Source organism: Ochotona curzoniae, unplaced genomic scaffold (assembly GCF_017591425.1).
Source record: "Ochotona curzoniae isolate NIBS_2020 unplaced genomic scaffold, NIBS_Ocur_1.0 contig_50, whole genome shotgun sequence".
NCBI classification, from domain to species: domain Eukaryota; kingdom Metazoa; phylum Chordata; class Mammalia; order Lagomorpha; family Ochotonidae; genus Ochotona; species Ochotona curzoniae.
The window spans coordinates 1,567,824-1,588,513 of NW_024466446.1; the positions used below are offsets into that span (position 1 = coordinate 1,567,824).

The window sequence follows — 20,690 nt, forward strand, 5'->3', positions numbered from 1 at the left end:
GTGCTTGATTTATAATCTGTGTATGTTAGAAGCTACATAAATAGTACTAAATTATAAAAGCTGCGTTTATTCTCTTTTCCAAGTCTACGTTATGACTAGAGTAGATCTACAACTAAAGACCCAGTTGGAAATCATTACGCTTAGTGCCAATTAGCAAGTTCCAGAAAGTGATCTGTGGCAACTAAGACACAGAGCACAGAAATGTAACCTCTGCGAGGTTAACATCCTGAGATTTCCTTGTTCATATTTCTGAATATTTCTGAAGATTTCTAAATTTTTTTTTGTTTCTACTCTGCTTGCTATGTCATGATATATTCTTATCTATTGGACTGTAAGCTTCTGATTGTGAAGCAAAAAGAAAATACACCTTTTTGGAACAATTTGGGATTAAATTCAAAATTTAATCTCCTTAAAAACAAACAAGCGAATAAAAGCAGTTACTCTGTGAATGTGTAGCTTGCTGCTTCTCATAGCAATGCAGACACCACAATGCATACCCGTCATACCCACCTCCTCCCTTCCCCTGTGGCAGATACCTTACTTGCCTCCAGGTTCCAGCACCTACTGGGCAATGGCATCTCAGCACGCCCTCCACTGGGAGTGCTTACTTCTCAGTCTTCTCTTTTACTTCTCCGCTTCCTTGGGAGGAAGTCAACTCCTCCAGAACTCATTGCTAAAGAGAACATTCAGTGTCTCACTTGGAGTGGAGTAACCTCCCATTTGGCTAGTCCCACAAGATTCTGAAAGGCGGAGGTACACATTTGTTTCTTCTTATTTTTTAAAAGCAGCAGCAAAGAGGCTGGTGTTGTGACATGAAGGGTTGAGCCAATGCTTGTGGCAATGGCTTCCAGTAATGGGAGAATCAGTTTGAGTCGTGGCTGCTCCATTTCTGATCCAGCTTCTTGCTGGTGCACCCAAAAAGACAACAGCTGATGGCTCAAGCCCTGGGGTCTCTGTCATCCATGAGGGATATCTAGATGGAGTTTCAGGTTCCTGGATTTAACCTGACCCTTATCATTTGGTAAGTGAATTCTGAGTAGAAGAATCTCTCCCCCGCTCGTTGCTCCACCTTTCAAATAAATAAATTTTAAAAACTCCTGAAGATTGTGAAAGTGGAAACTAAAAAAGAAACCCGAAAATAAAATAACACCTAATGTACTTTAATTTAAAAATAAATACAGATCATGAATAGGACAGAGGACCAGGAAAGGTCAAAGTGTCTTCCAGTGTCAAGTGCCAGGTTAGAGAAGGATTCTTTTTGACTCAAAGAAAGAAAACGATAGCATGTGGAATCAGTTTTTATTTCAGAGTTATACAGAGAGACTACAGGGATATAGTGTGTTGTTATATATTTTGTATTATTCATCCACTCTATTTGAGAGGAAACCATTTGTTTAGCAAAACCAAATCCAATGCTTTATTCTGAGCAATTCAATACATAGTAGAAAAAACCTTAACTATATAAAAGATTAATTTGTGCACTTCTAAATGCTTCTGGGGAGCAAACAATGGAGGCATCAGGATAAGCAGAAGGTTGCAAACAAAGTTCCATAACTGAGTACCCAAAATTATATCTGGCGACAAAGACTAGGCGTAGTAACTTGCTTCTACGTCAGAGAATGTCTTGTAGGGTAACCCTAGAAGACTTTTATGGCTTCATCAGGAACTTCAAGGTTCTCTTCCACACCCACCTTTTACCCTCAGGAGAACTGTGCAGGTTTTCGTTTTACCACCTTAAGAAAAGAACGACTTTGCCCCATGAACTCCTTGGTTCCTTTAACTATGAGTTTATAGGAAAAGTGCAAAGCAGTTTTGAGAAGTCAGAACCAAAGCAAGAATGCTGCAGGTGCAAGAACTAGATGGCACGAATGCTTACATCTGTCTATCTATTTGTTTAGGGATTGTGTTTCCAGGATTTGTCTAGGATTCTACTTACCTGGATTGAACTTACACGATAGCCTTTTCTCTAGCACATGCAATTAATTTGTATTTTTAAGATATAAAATGTCTAAATATCAGCATGGTTATGCAGTGTATAGAACAGTTCCAAGAAAATCATGGATTGGGACAGATGTTCATAATTTTCTGTGTAAGAAAATTAAGTTCCCCATAGCATGTGCCCTCACAGCCTTCCATAACCAGGCCAGACAAGGTCAGAGAAAATGTGAGTGGTGAGATTGTTGCCACTCCTGATTGGCTCTACCGTGAGCCAGTTATCAGCAGTTCTGCATTCTCAGATCAGCCCTCTAAACTCATCGTTAAATTCCTCAGGTCCTCACAGGTTCAGCATGGCTTGGAGAGGCAGACATAACGGGTTTCCAAAAGGAGACGTGGCAGGTAGGTGAGGCGATGGCCTGTAGCAATTACTATAGGATGAGCCAGATGCTTTTGAGGAAAGAGGTCCAAAAATAGCACAAAGTTCAAAGAGTTACTAAGCTGAAAGGGATCGGGAGAGGGGACATAAAGGCCATGGAGGACACACAGCTCATGCACCTGTATGACAAGGCCATGTGTGGATGGTGTGTGTGTGTTTGGGGAAGGGGATGAACAAAAAGCAAATGAGGTCAGAGAATCCCAGCCACCTATACAGAGATGTCCCCTTCAAAATACTTCAGGGTTCATTCTATCCCGGGACCCAGTGTATCTGAAAAATACACTGAGAAGTTGCCACCATGAGACTCTGGAGGAAGTCCTCTCTCTGCTTTGTATTTATGTTTTCCAGATTATTGAACAGGTAATTCAGGTTGTTCCATGGGGACTGGTTCCCACAGTAATGTGAGGATCTTAGCAACATCTGTGTGTGACTGCACAGATGCTTTGGGGTTTCTCATTACAACCTGATCCTTGCTCTGTGGCCGTTAGTCTTTGACCTTGTCAGTATGCCAGGCCTTTCACTTCACTGTTTCTGAGTGTCAAAACTTTACTTATGATGAACATTAAAGTTTGCAGCCTCATTTGTCCATTCTGTTAGAGATATTATCCAACTATAAAAGGGAAAGGTGGGGAATAAGAAGGGATGTATTTGATAGAACACAGGTTAGGAAACTCTTGCTGTAGCAGATATTTGAAGCTCTCTGAGTCTTATCTTCTGCAACTGCTCAGTTTCTGCCACTGTGGTGTGGAAGTAGCTATGCATGGTCCAAAAACATACTTATTTAACTGTGTTTCAGCAACACCTTTATTTACGGAGACTTAAATTGCAGTAATTCCCATGTAGCATGAAGTGTTAAATTTTTTTCCAACCAGAAATATAAAAATCATTCTTAGCCTGCAAGATCCCACTCCAACAGGTAACATCTCAGATTTGGGACTCACAGACTTAAAACCATGCTGTGTTTCAGAGAGCTTGGGATGACCATAAAGGAAATGTTTGAAAAATAACAATATATGCTTAATTTTAAACCTGTGATCAGATCACTTTCATAATGCATGCAGGAGAGAAATTGGAATGTAAGCTCTGATTAGGTTACCTTACACTTGAATCCTTGGTGCTTAAGTGTAGCACATCTTGAACTAAATTTAGAACCTGAAGCTATTAAAAATGTAATACGGATCCCTAAATTTCCCAATGTAAAGGTCTTCAACATTCGTCAAAGCAGGAACGATTTTCTAAAAGAGCAATTTACATAAAATATGATGCCCGATTTGGTAACTAAAACAGAACTGATCAAATTGGGAAGATTTCCCTTAAGAAGTTGAAGAATACCCATGTGCACGAGAACCACGTGGTCATTTGGTGAATGACAGCCTCACATTCATGTCCGGGTTATGGCCGTGCTGGGAGGCTTAGCATTTTAAAGGCAGAGTTACTTGGGGCAAACTTGACTGGGGAGGGTTGAGCCCCATGTTCTGTAATCCTAGAATGATCACCAAAGAGAAGTCCAGCTAATCCATGGAAACAAGTCAACTCACAACTAACCGAGGGTTAAAGCTATTTTAAACACCAGTGTAAGAGACCGAAGACCACTGCACCAAGAATTGGCAAAACATCAAAATGGAAGATACTACTTTCTTGCTAAGGTTCAACTGAAATCTTTGAGGCACGTAATTGGCAAAACAGGAAAATACACACAATTTTAGAAACTATGTGAAGAGTAAACAATTCTCCTCCTGTTTCCGCCCTTAGACATTTAGAATGGCACCACGTAGTGCAAAGTGAAAAAAAAGTAGTATCAGCCCTCTCTCCCAGGTAGACAGGTTTCTGCAGAACCACGCAGCACAAAAGCATCATCTTCTTCCAGCTGTGACCAACTATGGCTTCTCTTTGAGCTTCAGGTCAATGCTGTGAAGGGAGGAAAAGAAAAAAAGAAGTATTCAGGAATGCAGGATACAAATTTGTTGTTTTCCCTTAAAATCCTTATGGAAGATGATGAACCATGCACATGTGGTTTTTTCTTTCTTTCTTTCTTTCTTTCTTTCTTTCTTTCTTTCTTTCTTTCTTTCTTTCTTTCTTTCTTTCTTTCTTTCTTTCTTTCTTTCTTTCTTTTTTAATACTACACACTTCTCCCATGGTTGCCCAACTTTTCTCTACAATTCAGATTGTCTGCTTTCACAAAATTATTTCTGGAAGCATTTTACACCTTTTCAAATGGATCCAAGAAAGACAAGACTGTGGGCAGGCTCATTCCTAAAGTCAATCATAAAGAGGAGCCTTAGTACACAGTGGAGATAAGAGATCTGTCCTCTTGTAGGAAAATTATCTTGTATGTGTGTGTAAGTGAGCTGCCCAGCCTGATAAGAGGCAGTAAGTAATAAAATAAAATGCAGCAAAAAAAAAAAAATCCCCAATATTTTGTAGCATCTAAAGGATCTGACTGAGAGGGGCTATCTTACCTTAATGAGATGGTTCTTTAAAACTAAAAAGAGCTAATTTTTTAAGTAATCCAGGGATTTCCCCAATCTAAAGGTATTTTAGAAAGTGTGTAGAGTATGGAATTGAATGACACGTCTCGGATTGGTGGTCTGGTACAGTGGGTTAAGCTGTAGTCTGCCACACCTTCCTCCTGCATCACAGTGTAAAATGTTTAATGAGAATTGAATATAAGAGACTGATTCTTCACTGGGGGCAACTGGGCTTGGTTTCTTAGCAACATTGAAGTCAGACAGAGCAGTCTGCTGATGGCTTTGCCACTAGCCATTTTTACTTCTGATGTGGTTAGGTGAGATTCCTTACAAAGTGTGGGATAGTGGCAATAATATGGGGGAAACCAGTGGGGAGTGGGAGATGGGGAAAGAGGAAGGGAAGGAAGAATTCCTATATCTATAAAACTGTATCAATAAATGAAAACATTTGCATGTGCTTAGGAAGTAGGACAAGCATGTTCTTCCCTCCTCTGTTCCTCGACAGGATCAGCATATATATATGAAAATATATATAAATATATATATATATATTTTTTTTTTTTTCCTCTTGGCCTGATCAGGCTCCTTAAAGGAGAGCCATCATCTGTTTTATAGCTTGCTCACTCAACACCAGCTCCAGAAGGTGTAAAATGCTTCTATCAGAGCTCTTCATTGGTCCCTAGGATTGCCTGAATAAATAAGCAAAACAAACAAATCCCCCTTCTAATACCAACTAGAATCTCTCCTTCTAGTAAAGGAAGCTGGAGAGCTGGGACTGGAAGTTGCTCGAGTGGACGCTCGGCCACTCTGGCCTGCGTCCTAGATCTTGTCCCAGGCGCTGTGGTCGTGGGCCTGGGCAGGGCCTAGGACAGGCAAGTCTGGCCAAGGAGGCACTCTTCCAAACACTGTGGCAGCCTCCCTACCTCCCACACCTCATTCTGGAATAAACCCAAACAAGATTGCCCCCATCAGCCCAGACAGCTCTCTGCTTGAAGGAGGAGCACAATACGCAAGGCAGGCAAAGGAGTGGGTAAGCCCGGAGATGCAGCAGCTGTGGTTAGGCGAGTGAGAAGGCTTTTCAAGCCATCCATCCACACAGTGAGTAAACTGCACGCCCGAGAACTGCTCCAGGGGGCGCTGTTTTGGGGAGAGAGGAAAACCGTAATCGCAGCTCAGACTGAAGTGTTTTCACTTTGCAGAGTATCCATCCTGTGGCAACTTTGTGAAGCGACTGTCCTCATCTCCAAGAGGTGGGACCAGAACATCCTTCCGGGCTTTGTGTACTTTTCAGCTGGAACTTTCTCTCTGGAGTTTTCTGCCTAACCTAAATTTCTTTTATACTATAAGGTCACCACGGCAACCACAGAGCTAGTGCAGAGCGATTTTTTTTTTTTCTAATTACTTTTGGATTCCCAGCAAACGGAGGGAGAGGCAAAAAGAACAAAAAGTTACAAAAGACACCCAGTTAACTTTAATCGTTGCCTCTGCTTCCTGGGAGCGCAGATAATATAAATGTCCCACAACTCAAACCAAATTAACAGTCAGGAGTTGAATGGTCAAGCTGTCTCAGAGAGAGTGTTGGTGAACACTGTTTACTCCCTGCAACTGACTTGTCCAAGAGTAAACTGTTCTCTGAGGTAAGTAATGTTTACCCTTAATTACGTTGGTGGTGGCACACCCATTCCAGCACTGAGCCAACGACTTGGAGTAGGTGCTCAGTGTCCAAGTGTAACAGACTGAATGCAATGCTGGCTCTGGCCCCAAACTCCAGGCTCCTGCAAACTCAGACCCTGGGAAGCCTACAGTCTACACTACCTAACGATTCGAATAATTGGATTCCTGTTACCTCCTGCCAGCTGCGGCAGCTGGGAGCTCTTGCTCTCCCTCTTTCTGCCTCTCAGATGAAAAACAGTAGTAATTGGCTCTAGAATGGCACTGCCAATTTTCAAATCCCAGCACAGGGCCATGTTTACACAACAAAATGTTGATCTTGCCAGACAAATTCTTTATGGCTCTCTTTCCTCCTCTAAAAAACATACAACATGAGCTTATTATAAGGATTAAAACCAGACACTTTGAGTGAAGCTTTCAACAGAGTCTGGTGTATGGGAAGAAGCCAATACATGTCAGATTTTCATTTCTCACAGGTTGGGAATCATCAGAGCAGATCACCCATGAGATCTCATCCATATTACACTGCCTCCTGGATTTTTAAAACCAAGGACATTTTTCTCCCCCCAATCACCAAAATTTGGAAGTTCAAATTTTCACTAATTAAAATGATGTCATACACCAGGCAGGTTTGTATTTTTCTCATCCAAATGTTTTTGCATCTGGCACAAATAATCACTTGCCCCTTGTTCTGGGATTGGGAAAATGGAATGCTGTGTAAAGATTTGGAGTGCCCTGAGAGGTGATCATGAACAAGATGACGTTAGTCTAGACAATGTCTCTTTCAGGGAAACAGAGCATAGGAAAGCTGCACATCTCAACAGGCTTTACCCAATCTTTAATTAGTCTCTTTCCTTCATACAACAAATATAAGAAAAACCACATAGTAGTCAGGAATGGTGAAGTCTTACTCCTTCTCCATAGAAGACATTTCTGGATCATTGTAAAGGCAGCTAGTTCTGAGTGCAAGGAAAAAAAAAATAGCAAGTAGTCATCATTTTCTCCATCAGTACCAATTATGTAAGCACAGCATTCTGGAAGCATTTGGAGCTGTTTAATGTGGTCCCATTACCAACAGGGACAAATCTACACCTGAACAAATTATAATGGGATTCAGTCCTGATTCTTTTAGCACCTGTTTCCAACACAGTCATTATCCATGGATTAGAAACATAAAACATTAAAAACCTCATGTATCTCAGGTAGTCTCCTCTCTATCATTTTTTCCCCCTAACTGTTCAAGTTATCCTAATCAGACATTAAAAGCTTGCAAAGTTTTATGTGTTCCCCCAACAACTGAATGCTCTAGACAGAAAAGAAAAATCGCCCTTCCAGCAACCTAGTTTCCTTTAGATGTGAACACTGCTAACTTTCCATTTTCACAAGAGGGAGGATTTTCCTAAGAAACTAAATGATCAAGGTGCCAGGGCCAGTCTTCCATGTTGTGACATCAGGAAAGTCACAGGACACTTGGTACCCCATATTGCTCAGCCGTGTTCAGGCAGGACCCCTGAATTATGACACCAGCTGAAACCACGTATGTCTGGGAAGGAAAATGTAACCCTGTCGCACGAGGAAACAAAAGATCTTGGATGGTACTTGTGCCTTTCATGTTAGATGAGATAGTCTGGATATTGTGTATGGGCGTGATTCCTGCTTTTAGTTAATTTCATACTTGCCTTTAATGAATTCCCGGTTTCTGATTAATACTTAATACAACTCATCTTTTGCTTTTTTCCCTCCCCTTTGTAAATATTCTGTTGTTGGCAATCAAGCGCTATTTAAAAGGATTCTCTGCATCTTTTTAAATGTCAAATTTTCTTTTGAAGTATGGAAAACTTAGCAAGCTAATTTATCTATTTGTACATAAGCAAGTGGCTTATTGAAAACGACTGAAAGCTTTCACCCCGGGCAGAACAGTGCCATCTCACCTCACTCCTCCTCCTCCTTCCAGGTGGTCTGGGGTTTTTATGGGGAAATATTTGGCAACTCCAGTGAACAGGACAGTAAAGCAAATGTTGACTGTGTACTAGTAAAACCTAGCAAAGCTGGAACGGAATCAGGCAAGGGCAATCTTCCAAATCCAGTTTTTTTTTAATATTGAGTAATCCCTCCAAAGAAAACAGCAATTTGCAAACCGTGGAGTACCATCCCTCCAAAGGCAGTACGTGGACTTGCCTCCATTTTTAAAGGAAGACTAGCACTATGTACACTCCTTATCCTTGCAGGTATTTTACTTCCACCTAAGATTTTAAGAAAATAAGAAGTCAGGTTGTGAAAATTAACTCCTGAGAGTCAGTCAGAGGGGAGGTGCCAAGATATTTTTTCAGAGTGATTTTTAATTTTTTTCAGGAGTCAGTAAAGAATTTAGTAATAGAAAAACTATTTTGAAGAAATGAAAATAAGCACAATATCAAAACCCATGGGCCGCAGCAAAAACAGTATTGAAAGGGTTATTGATTTTATAATAACCTGCAATAAGGTTACTTTGTATCAGAGAGAACATATGGTATTTGTACTTTTGCGATTGACTTAGTTCACTGAACATAATGGTCTCTAGCTGGGTCCATTTGGTTACCAATTGAATAATTCCATTCATTTTAATGGCTGAGTAGTATTCCACGGAGTAGATGTACCACAGATTCTTTAACACTCCTCTTTGGGCATCTGGGTTATTTCCATGTCTTTGCTATTATAGTCTGTGCTGCTATAAATATTGGAATACTGATCCCTTTCTCATATGTAGATTTCATATTAGGCCCCACCTGGATCTGCTGGGTCAGGGCTGAGGAAAATGTCTGAACAAAAGTTCTATGTAATTCAAATGCACAATAAAGTGAAAACTGCTACTCGGCAGCAATTATACCCACGTTGCTTTTTGATTATTGATGTTTTCCTTATGTGTGCTTATTTTTATGTATGACAATTCATAGCAATTAAGGTAAAAATTATAATACCAACTTTTGTTAGCATCAGTGCATGCCAGTTATAATATGGCAATTACCTACACTAAAAGCAAAAACTTTTCCTCTCATTTTAAATACAGATGATCTGCATTAGGGACACAATATTGTAGGTTACCTGAAATAAAAATGTCTAAATGGATTGCTTTAATGAGGAACTAGCATTTACAATTATCCGAAAGAACTTCACTATTAAGATCTTCTTATAGTTAGATTTATAGATGTTTGGACATCATCCAGAATTTCTGTTTTTTGCAGAAATTCCTAGTCATCAATTAGCTTAGTTCAGTGAGGTTTCCAAGTCACCAGATTAGGAGTTGTTTTTTAAATGTTGGAATGCCATGAAAGCAATTCTATAAAAATCTTCATAAATGTTGCCTTGCTATCCATTCTGCCTGTTAGTATGAATTAGGGAGGCTCTGTGGCTTCCGTGGTCTAATGTTACATTCAGTTTAGCAAAACCTGAGATGTGCTTATACTGTGATGCCTAGAACTGCAGGTAGATTAAAAACAGTAAACAGTGACAAAGGCATTCCCCCAAGACACCCGAGATTAAAGGGAAAAAGATCTAGCAGGATTAACAAGGGTAGCGTCAACGGGGACCGGGGGGTTTTACTACTTTTCAGGAACAGACATGAATCTATAGATTATTGTCCAGCAAAATGGTTATCTTTAAAGAAACATTACTATGAAGATGCAAGAGTAAGACACCAGGCATGCAGGTTGTCTCAGCTCATTCCTGAATGCAAGCCAACATCACGCCAGCTGCTACATGAAAATCAGGTCTTACTTAGCTGCTTCTGATGCATCCCTCAGTTCTTCGTCCAGTCTGCATGAGCAAAAATGATCGGTGTAGAAAAGAAACAAAAAGAAGCAAGCAGAGCGTGAGAGTCACTCAGCAAAGCAGAGCCAAACACAAATGCTGTGGTATGCTGTTAGAAACAGTCCTTGGCAGAATCGAGACTCACTCCATACAGTGTCATTTCTTCCCAGAGTTCGTGTATGTCTACTTTGTAAATCCTTTCATAAAGGCAAGTACACAAGTGACAAGGAGGTCAGGAACATGCTGGCTGAACAAAACTGAAAACATGACATTCATCTGTCGGCTATGTTCAAGTTAGCTTGCAGCCTCAGCCAAGTCAGGGTTGAATCTGGCTTAGTGGGGTCAGTTGCAAAGTAGGTTGATCTCAACAGCTTCACACATGGGACAGAGACCAGGAATGGCATACAAGGGACTGACACAAGAACCTCTCGTTCTGATAGCATGTTGAGGTCACCCACAAGTGAAAGACAGGTGGACACACACAGAGGGGCCAGCACGAACTGCAGTCCGGGTTTTACCTCACACTTCTCTTAAATGATCTCTCTTCATCGTACCTTATGAGATAAAAGACGAACGCCATGAGGAAAATGAACAAGCAGTCGGGAAAAACGACAGATAAATGTTTTACACAATGGTCCAAAGTTGAGAGACAAGACCTCTCTGAACAGTTACCTTGGCTTTTGAAAGAAGTCTTGCTTTCATTAAGTAATGATCCGAATTTATGATTTATATATAGATACAGTCAGTCCTCATTATTTGTAGATTCTGTATTTGCAAATTTTCCCGCTTTGGTTCGCATGTTATTTCTGCCTTCCTAAGAAGTTGTGTTGAAATTAATTTGCCATTACAGGCCAATTAGGCTGTTTAAAGGTGAGCCTTTGGGCAATGATAATGGGTATGTATGACCATGATGCCAGATCCCTCTTGACTGTCAGTGGCTTTGTGAGAGGCAGAGAGACAAGCACAGTGATGAACCTGTTCCCTGTCTCTCTTTGGACCCGCACTTTAAGTCAGAACTTATCCAGTCTGTGGTATATTGCATTATTAACAATGGGAGTGAACTACACATTGCCTGTTTACTGAAATCAACACATGGAACTTTTGTGAGTCACTTGTGGATATGTGCAGGGTGGTGAAAAGAGAAATCAGAGTTGCCCAGTGGATATATTGGCAACTGAGGCCAAACAAAATGAGGCTCCAGCTGTAAATGAGTCAGGTGCCAACACTGAGGCACAGTGAGTTAACTCACAGACTGTAGAGCCGACATCCCATATGGGCACCAGTTTGATTCTTCCACTTTTGACCCAGTTCCCTGTTGATGCACCTAGGCAAACAGTGGGAGATAGCCCAAGTATTTGGGCCCTTGCATTCATGTAGGAGACCCAAATGAAACTCCAGGCTTCTGGCTTTGGCCCGGCCTTGTCATGGTTGTTGTGGCCATTTGTGGAGTAAACCAGCGGACAGAAGAATCTCTCTCTCTCTCTGACTCTTCCTTTCAAGTAAATAAAACTTTTGTCAGCCTAGGTAGTATTTTTTTGTTGTTGTTGTTTTACTGTTGTGTGTTTTCTTGGTGATTCTGCTACTTAAAATGACCGTAAGCATGGTATTGAAGGGTGTTCCTAGGGTACAAGAAGATCGTGTTGTACCTTACAGAGAAAACCCATGTTAGATTAATTCATTTGAGGGACATTTACAGTGCAGCTGGCTGTGAGATCAACGTTAATGAATCCACAGTAAATTCTCAGCAAGGTGCCCTTGAACAGAAACACACATCAAACACACTGACCAGATGATGGACGTGTGACCACCAGGTGCCTCTTCTCTTACTGCTTCAAGTCTTACCAATGATTTTATGCCAACTCCTGCAGCTGCTCTCCAGCCACAGACCCCAAAACCAGCTCTAGAGCCCCCAGAATGTCCAGGGGCCAAGACCCAGGCAGAACCTCCTGGAGTCTAGACAACACGCTTGCCCTGGAGTTGCCTGAGCCTGCGCCAGAGAAACCACAGCCAGGGCCATCCATAACATTGACTCCCCAGCTGGGTGCGCATCCTGGGTGCCTGTTTTTGGATCCAGCCCTCTGGCCAGAGCCAAGGGTGAAATTCCTGTGGCAGGAGTTGATTGGACCGTGGCAGAGCCAGAGCTCCTGGACCTTCTAGGCTCACCTGAGCCAAAGCCACCCCCCAACCTCAATCCTCCTGTTGCCTTCCCTTTCCCCTCTATTATACCTCACATTAATAAATACATTGAGTTTAAAAAAAAATGTTTGCTTTATAAAATGTAACTGCCACAAACAATGAGAACCAACTGTAATCAGTGACTATAAACCCGAATCCCGGTTGGGAAAATTTTCGTTTCATTTCGGCCCTTTGGTGACGAGCTTCAGACTGATTTGGGTAAGGCCAAGACCAGATACTTTGTTAGTGAGTAATTAAAAAAAGGAATCATGGCTTATATAATTTTAAAAAGTACTTGATATGAAATCAAGGCAATGCAAGCCAGTGATAGAAAGGAGATGTCCTGGGGAGATGGATTAGGAAAGACAGAAGAAATACACACACACACACACACACACACACACACACACACACACACAAGCGGAGCAGGGGGAATACATCCACAGTTCTAAATTTCTTTCTCCAGAAGAACATTTTTTTTTTTCCCAAATGACACACTTCATCCCATAGTGAATTTTCCCAAATAGAATCCCTGAAAAATGGCATGTGCAGATGCAGGAGAGGTGAGCTGGGCTTGTTCAGCTTCTCCACAAAGCTCTGGATAGGTGAGCCTCTAAGCAATGACTATAGCACTTCTATGCTAGAAGCTTCCGGATGCTTTGTGGACATCATTCACATTTTGTCCTCCAGATCGTTCCATGAGGTGTGATTCATGCCCCCATTTTATAGAGACTGAAGCTGAGACCCAGAGTTTCAACAGGTGGCTTGAGTCTCGGAGACATTGAGAGGTGGAAGGCAACACCGAAACTGATCTTTATGCATTCTACTGCCTCTAACCGCCACATCGTATTTACCAAGGAAGCGGCCAATGCTCAACTCTACTGAAACAGAGAATGTCTTTGTCATCTCTCACAGAAGGAGACAGCATAGGATGTGTCTGATAGAGGTGGAATTTGGAGATAGAGCACACCTTTTGGAGGCAGCAGACCAGAGCTGTGAGATGTGCTAGGATGGAGACCCTATAAAACTAATGAGCTATTCTAGTTGATAGCATGCTTAGGATCTCATGGAGTGTGTGGACTGGGTGGAACCAATGGTCACCGTGTGTCCAGTCAGCCTCCTGTGTTCATGCCACATGTCGGCATACAGGATGTCCAGATGCATCTGCTTTGTGCAGCCTTGAGCTAACAGATGTGGCCGTCTCAGTGCTGATTGAGCTGACTCTGAATTCTGGCTTCATCTCTTTTAGTGACTACTTGCACTTTGCAAAGTAAATGCTTACAAAGTTATCTTTCCCGCATCTGTCAAGCGCGGGTTTAGGATGGAGGGCTATGTAAGTGACACACATAGAGCATCTCTCTGCCCAGGTCATCATTGGCACATTAAATAAGAATCCTTTACTTTGACTTTCTGTGACTCTTAAATGTTTTTTAAGTTGGGCAATTTTTATGTGGCATTCCGGTTTGGGAGATTCATTGCCATCCAGCTTGTGGGGAATTAGCCACACTTGCCTTTAAGGTGATATCCAAGTCCCATAAAATAATCAAATCAGAAGCTAGTGAATGGGACACAGTAGAGGAGAAAACACAACAGGCAGAAAACAATAGTCCTTTGCAACAACATACCAGTGTTTCTGTTGCTAAAGCCCAGCTCTAAGTACTTGCTCAGTTGATCTTATTCTGGCGGAGTCATGCTGAAACCCTCAGTGTATATATGCTTTCCCCTTACAATCTGAGGTTGCAATGAGCAAGGAATCCATTTCTAATCATCTCACCCATCACTATGCAAATAACCACTGATATTGCATCTAAAGGGTTTACAAAAAAAACCCAAAGTATTCTTGGTCTTTCTTCATGGAGTCTTGCAGATGAATTTCTTTATATAAGATAATAAGGACATTCTAGTGATGCTGAACCTTCCCGTGTCAGTGCCAAGTAGGGGACACAAAGTTAAATTTATGCCTCTCCAAAGTGGATACAGAACTCAAATTGGGCAATAGCCAGTGGTTCCTAGAAGCCTGTCTGAGAGGCTCTGACAGAGCAGATATCTACAGGCTATAGGGGGAAAAAAGAGACTACATTTACTGAAAAATATTTAGTACTTCTGTTAAAAAGACGTTCTTTCCTCACTATTCCAGAAGTGAGTTCTTCTCCAACCCCCTATTTCCAACATGCACTGCCTCTCCCCCGTCTCCAAAGCCGTCAAACGTACTTGATGATGCTTTCCGGAATGTGGATGCAATCCATGGGGATCAGGGCACTGAGTTCTGATAAGCTGCTCACATATTTAATTTTACTGCTGAATTTTGAACTAGAAAAAAAGAAGAAGAAAAACATCAGGTGTTATGTCATCCCATGTAAAACCATTGCCTCATGAAAATCCTGATATTCTTAGCGCCATGTCCCCAAAATTTCTTACTAGGAAGAAATTTTATCAGAATGTTAGGAAAGTGGCACAGAAAATGGGGTACCACGTGATGGAAAAGAGGCTCAGAAAGAGAGTGAAGCAACAAGGAGATTGTTGAGAACACACAGCCAGAGTGAATTTATTAGTGATAAATTCAAGGAAGGTAGCCCTCTGCTTGAACATAGATGGAGTGATCCTGTGGCAGAGGCCCAGTCTTTCAGCAGGCTGGGTTTGTTTGTTTGTTTGTTTTTAATAGTTGGAGGTCTCGGGGTGTTCCTAAGAGAGGAGGAATTTAAAAAAAAAAAATGGAGGAGTGGGTGGGAACCAGGACCAGCTGATAAGCAAAGCAGAGAGCTCCCTTGTTCTGAGTTACCCTTCAAAGGCCAGCAATGGTGAGGAGCTAAGACCTCAGTTCAGATCTCCCGTGTGCCCAAGGAGCTCACATGTTTGTACCAGGACCGCAGCCTCCCAGGGGCTGTTGTCACACGGAGTCAGGAGCTGGAGCCAGGCGCTTTGATACTGACACGGGCATCTTAACCTGTATTTGAACTTCTAGGCTAAACGCCTACCTCCACAATACTTAATGTAGCATAGTAAACAGCTAACCTCTGACAGAGTAAACAGGCTGCTGCTATTCAATCATTGGAAGTAGCAGTGAGAAAGCTTCAACAACGTAATATTACTCCAAAAGGTAAAACCTGGAAGATATTAAGATCTGTGTAAATAGTAAAGGGCTTTAACGTCCACATTTTTCCTATGGAAGTTATCAGATTTTTTTCTTACAAATTCATCAATAGCCTTTTAAAAAGATTTATTTATATTTATTTTAATTGAAATGTCAGATGGAGGAGAGACAGAGGAAGAGCTTCTGCCTGCTGATTTACTCCGCAAGTGGCCACAGTGGCCAGAGCTGAGCCAATCCGAAGCCAGGAGCCAAGAACTTACTCCAGGTCTCCAACGCAAGTGCAGGATCTCAAGGCTTTGGGCCATTTTCAGCTGTTTTTCCACACCACAAGCAGGGAGCTGGATGAGAGGTAGGGTGGCCAGGACACAAACCAGTGCCTTTATGGGATCCTGGCATATGCAAGGTGAGTGTACTTTAGTCACTAGGCCAGCACACCAGGCCCCATCAATAACTTTTTGAAACAATTATTTATTGGAAAGGTACAGACACAGGGGGAGAGAGAGATGAGACAGAGAGATCTCGCCCATCCACTGGTTTGCTCCCTGGATGCTCACCACAACCAGATGGAAGCCAGGAGCCCAGAACTCAACCTGGGTCTATTACAGAGGTGACACCCCTGCTGTCTCCTGGGGTGCACATTAGCAGAAAGTTCGATTTGGGAGCAGAAGTGGAACTCCAACCCATGCACTCCAACACGGAATGAGAAAGTCCCAAGAGATCTCTTAACTACTGTGACAAACTTCTCATGTCGGCCATGTGTATCTTGATGGTAGGCACACCAGTATTTCTTGGTTTGAGAATTCTTATTTATAGAACAATGAATAGATGTTTTTAAAAACTACTAATACCACCTGTACTATCATGATCACCATACCTTATAAATGGTCGGGTCACAGCAAGGATTGTTCTGATGAACCAGGATGGATGGACAATAATGAATGATTTCAAATTCTTCCTTAATCTATTTGAAATACAAAAAGATGAATATGTTACTCTTAGTCCATCTTAAGTGGCAATTAAAGCAGAAAGTAAATCCCTACATAACAATTATGTAACTTGGGAGAGTTCTGGGTAAGTTACAGGTGTCTGTTGGAAAGATTTTGAGATACAATTTCAATCCTATTCTTCCACAGGAATAAATATAAAATCAAAAGATAGGGACCTGGCGTGGTGGCTCAGTGGCTAAATCCTCACCTTGCATGTGCCGGTATCCCATATGAGCACTGGTTCATGTCCCAGCTGCTCCACTTACCTTCCAGCTCCCTCCTTGTGGCCTAGGAAAGCAATGAAGGATGGCCCAAAGCCTTGGAACCCTGCACCCACATGGGAGACCTGGCAGAAGCTCCTGACTGCTGTCTTCGGATCAGCTCAGCTCTGGCCATTGCGGCCACATGGACAGTAAACCAACAGACAGAAGAGCTTTTTGTCTGTCATTCTCTCTGTAAATTGCATTTCCAATAAAAATAAAATAAATCTTTAAAAAATAATAGGTGGCATTCTTGTAATGTGTGCATCTGTAAGTGCCAGGTCATATTTTTATTTAATGTTTTTCATTCTCATAAGGATTGGCTTCATTATTTCTTTTAAAGGTTATCTATTTTTATTGGAAAGGCAGATCAGATTTATGGAAAGAAGGAGAGACAAAGTCCTTCCATCTGCTGGTTCAGGTTCCTGACTTGGACCTGGCCCAGCCTTAAGCTCCCCCATTCTCTGTAGCTTCCCAACAAATAAATAAACTTAAAAAAAAAAGCGCTTTAGTCTGCTAGGTTTAAGATTATATTCAGCAAAATATGGGGCAAATGTGCTTTACTTAAACTTTGAAGCATCAAGTGATGCTTATATTACTATTTCCACAATTTATTATTTTTAACATGCAAAACTCCTAAAATATGACTGGATTTATAATAGACGAAAATGGAATTATATATTGAGTGAGTCAAGTAGTGGTTAAATCAGGGAGCTCACATACCTCCTGTCAATCATCTGGTAGCATTTCTTCATCCAGCCTAACCCTGGCATCTTCCGTCTCGGGGTGGCACCGTTCAAGTACACGATCATGTAGTCTTCGGCCACCATCAGCTCTAAAGTACTTATGACATATCTGATCACAGGAAGAGGAGAGCTTTCAGTTCTCACATGAAATTGTTCATCCTGTTTACACTGTAATTACTTAATATCTAAACTGTAGCTCCTGTGACATTGAAGGATACTTGTACCCATGACCTCTTTACCTCGAAGAAAAGTGTAGTTACCCAAGGTCTTTTTTTTTTTTTTTGACTGAGTATTGCTTATTCACTTGCATGGTTATCTTAAATCAAGTGCACTAGAAAACCATGTGGGTTAGAAATCTGATTTGAAGAAATATTAACAATGTTATCAAACACTTAAAGGTTACTCCACAAACAAGGGCAGACAGAAATGGAGTCAGGCCATCATCAGACGCTCAAGAACATGTTACTGAAGAAGAAAAATTACACTTCAGCCCAAGGAAATGTTACAGGATTTTTAAAATGCAGGTCAAACTCCATTTTTTTTTTTTCAATCTTAGCAATAAGATAAAATAACTTTTTGGAAGACTTTAGCCTCTTGAGCCATGTTCCCTGATAGAAATCTTACTGACTCTTTAATCAAAGGTTTAGAATATTTTATGTCACCCATTTCCTTTAATTCAAGATGCTCTATCTGCCAGTACATGCCACAGACATGAACTCAAAGCACTTTGTCATAAATATCACTCACAGGAAAAGATTTTCCATGACATAGTGGTAATCCGCCCGACTGCTGTCTGGCAGAAAACAGGCAGCAAACACAATGATGGCATTTAGACCGTCCCCATAGTATCCTGGGGACAGACAAAAAGACATTTGTAACTGATTGCAAGCGCTTAACAAGACAATATGTAACCTAAAGGATAAGTCTGAAGCCTTGGCAAATGAGTGTACATGGATATCATACAAACAGAGTGTATCTTGAGTATTATTTTGTAGGCATACACATAATTAGCATTTAGTGGTTAATATGTATGTCATACTGATTCTCAAATATAGAAAGTGAATACATTTGCAAATATGGGCAATAGATATCCACATTGTAGTTGATTATATGAGTGGTATATATAGTGTGTGGATATGTGTATAAATGTATGTAATAACACATCATGTAACCATGAATGAATTGTATAAAAATTCAGCTCATCACAGAATAAATAGTTAATATGCTGTTACTTACAAGAAAGCTATTTTACACAATACTTTTTTTCTGATGGCTAGAAAAATAAAAGCTTCTTCTAACTCTAATTTTTTTGCCGTTACACTGAACTGCAGTGTAATTTCCACTTCAAACGCTCTAGGGAGCACTTGTGAGTCATTGCATAAGACACATTAACCTCAGTGTTTCTGCCTGGTCACTGGCTTGGAGTATCCATGGGCATGGCTGTGCTAGACTCAACAGAGTGTAGACTGCTGGGAGACCTTAGACAGGCCCAGATAACCAAGCATGGACATCAGAACCTTGCCTCTTCTTGAAAGAGATAAGCTGAAGAAGGGCTAACTAGATGCTCTAGCAGATTTATGAAAATACAAGCTTTTGGGAAAATTGGACAGTTACTTCTCATAACACGAGGTGGGGGGTAGAAGTACTGTTTGTGGGTGGCGTTAGGAAAACAAAAAGTTGAAAATACAAAAAAAAAAAAAAAAAAAAAAAAGTGAGCCTGGCCACTCCAAGGATCAAGGAAAATGAAGATATAAGAAAATGGAGAATTAAGAAAAAGTGCATGGAAAATATAATTAAAAGACAAATTTATTTTGGTCCCAAAATTTTGAATTCCACCCCCACATTTTTTTTTAAATAATAATACACATTGTACATGAACTTTTGGAAGACTGCATTTTTCAGGATGATATTTTCATTTTTGAAAGTGCTGGCATAACTTTGGTATTGTTCCATCATTAAGAAAACTCTATGAGCTCATCTTTGAAATTCTGGCTAGAGTTGTTCATATCATGGTTGCTATGGAGTTCCAAGTATCTTTCATGTTGTAAAACTAGAAACAAGGGCCTGAATTTTTACTTTTTACTATCCCTGCTTAAAAACTTGCATTTTCTGCCTGTAATTCTTGACTTTTGAATCATTAAATAGAGGTCTTCTCAGTGCCTTAAGTAGGAGGACAGGATAAACCCTTAAGGCTGATCGAGTCCTCCCTAAAATCAGCGTGCTTCAGTTTTTGTTGTTGTTGTTGTTTTCAGAACTCTAAATACCCCTCTGGTGATTACGAAACAGTAAAATACCAGTTAGATATATATTTGGATAGGGTGAACTCTTGAAAAGCAGTTTAATAAGATGTTCTGTACAAAGATTGCAAGAATGACTCTACCACCAAAAAAAGGTGGAGGAGATTGATACCAACTAAAGCTACACTCATGTGTGGGTTTGCGTGTATTATGAAACTCAAGGATATTGCATAAAATATGTCTACTCATGTATTTAACAAGAGGCTACCTAGAGTCTATACACCCGATGCAACATGTGTTTGTGAAAAGCATCCCAGGAGCTTCCACCCAGACTTTTTTTTTCTTGCATTATTTCTATCTTTCCCAACATGTAGGTATTTATCTACTTTTTTTTTTTTTAGAAAGCAATATAAAGGGAAATGGCAGAAGAACATAACTATGAACACAAGAAAAGCTTACTTCACCACAAAATTTCATTTCAGATGATCAATGAGAGAAATCCACATTGTCACTGGTGAGTTATTTACACTAGTCCTAACACTAGGATGGCATACGATAAACACACGGAACAAAGGCAAGACAACATGAGTTGAAACAGACAAGAGACACAAGTAGTGCAACTGAAAAGCAAGTGAGAATGCCCTCCCAGGCATTTCACCAAATGCAGCTGTCTGGCTCCAGAATGTCCGAATAATGTCACTATTGTGGCTGCTCAGTTCCTTTAACCTCCTGGTTCTATCTCTGGAGAGTTCCTAATACATTGTTTTAAAATTTAGGAAATATTGGAGTTTATACATAGTATTTACGAAAGCATCTTAAATGGCAATCCAGGTCATAAATAGAAATGCTATCTGTGTTTGGCATGCTGTAGTGCTATCTTAACCAGAATTTATTTA

At 40.8% G+C, this 20,690-nt stretch overlaps 1 protein-coding gene across 1 annotated transcript in view; it reads right to left on the reverse strand.

Annotated features, from left to right (window-relative positions):
* Positions 1 to 3,248: 3,248 nt before the first annotated feature.
* Positions 3,249 to 20,690, reverse strand: part of PRUNE2 (prune homolog 2 with BCH domain) — a 109,704-nt gene continuing 92,262 nt past the window's right edge. Inside the window, exons 14-18 of the mRNA XM_040988749.1 lie at positions 18,305 to 18,407; positions 17,535 to 17,666; positions 16,440 to 16,526; positions 14,686 to 14,784; positions 3,249 to 4,282 (exon numbers count right to left, since the gene is read on the reverse strand). Coding sequence (XP_040844683.1) covers positions 4,252 to 4,282; positions 14,686 to 14,784; positions 16,440 to 16,526; positions 17,535 to 17,666; positions 18,305 to 18,407 — 452 coding nt within the window. The 3' untranslated portion in view covers positions 3,249 to 4,251. The remainder of the gene's footprint in view (positions 4,283 to 14,685; positions 14,785 to 16,439; positions 16,527 to 17,534; positions 17,667 to 18,304; positions 18,408 to 20,690) is intronic.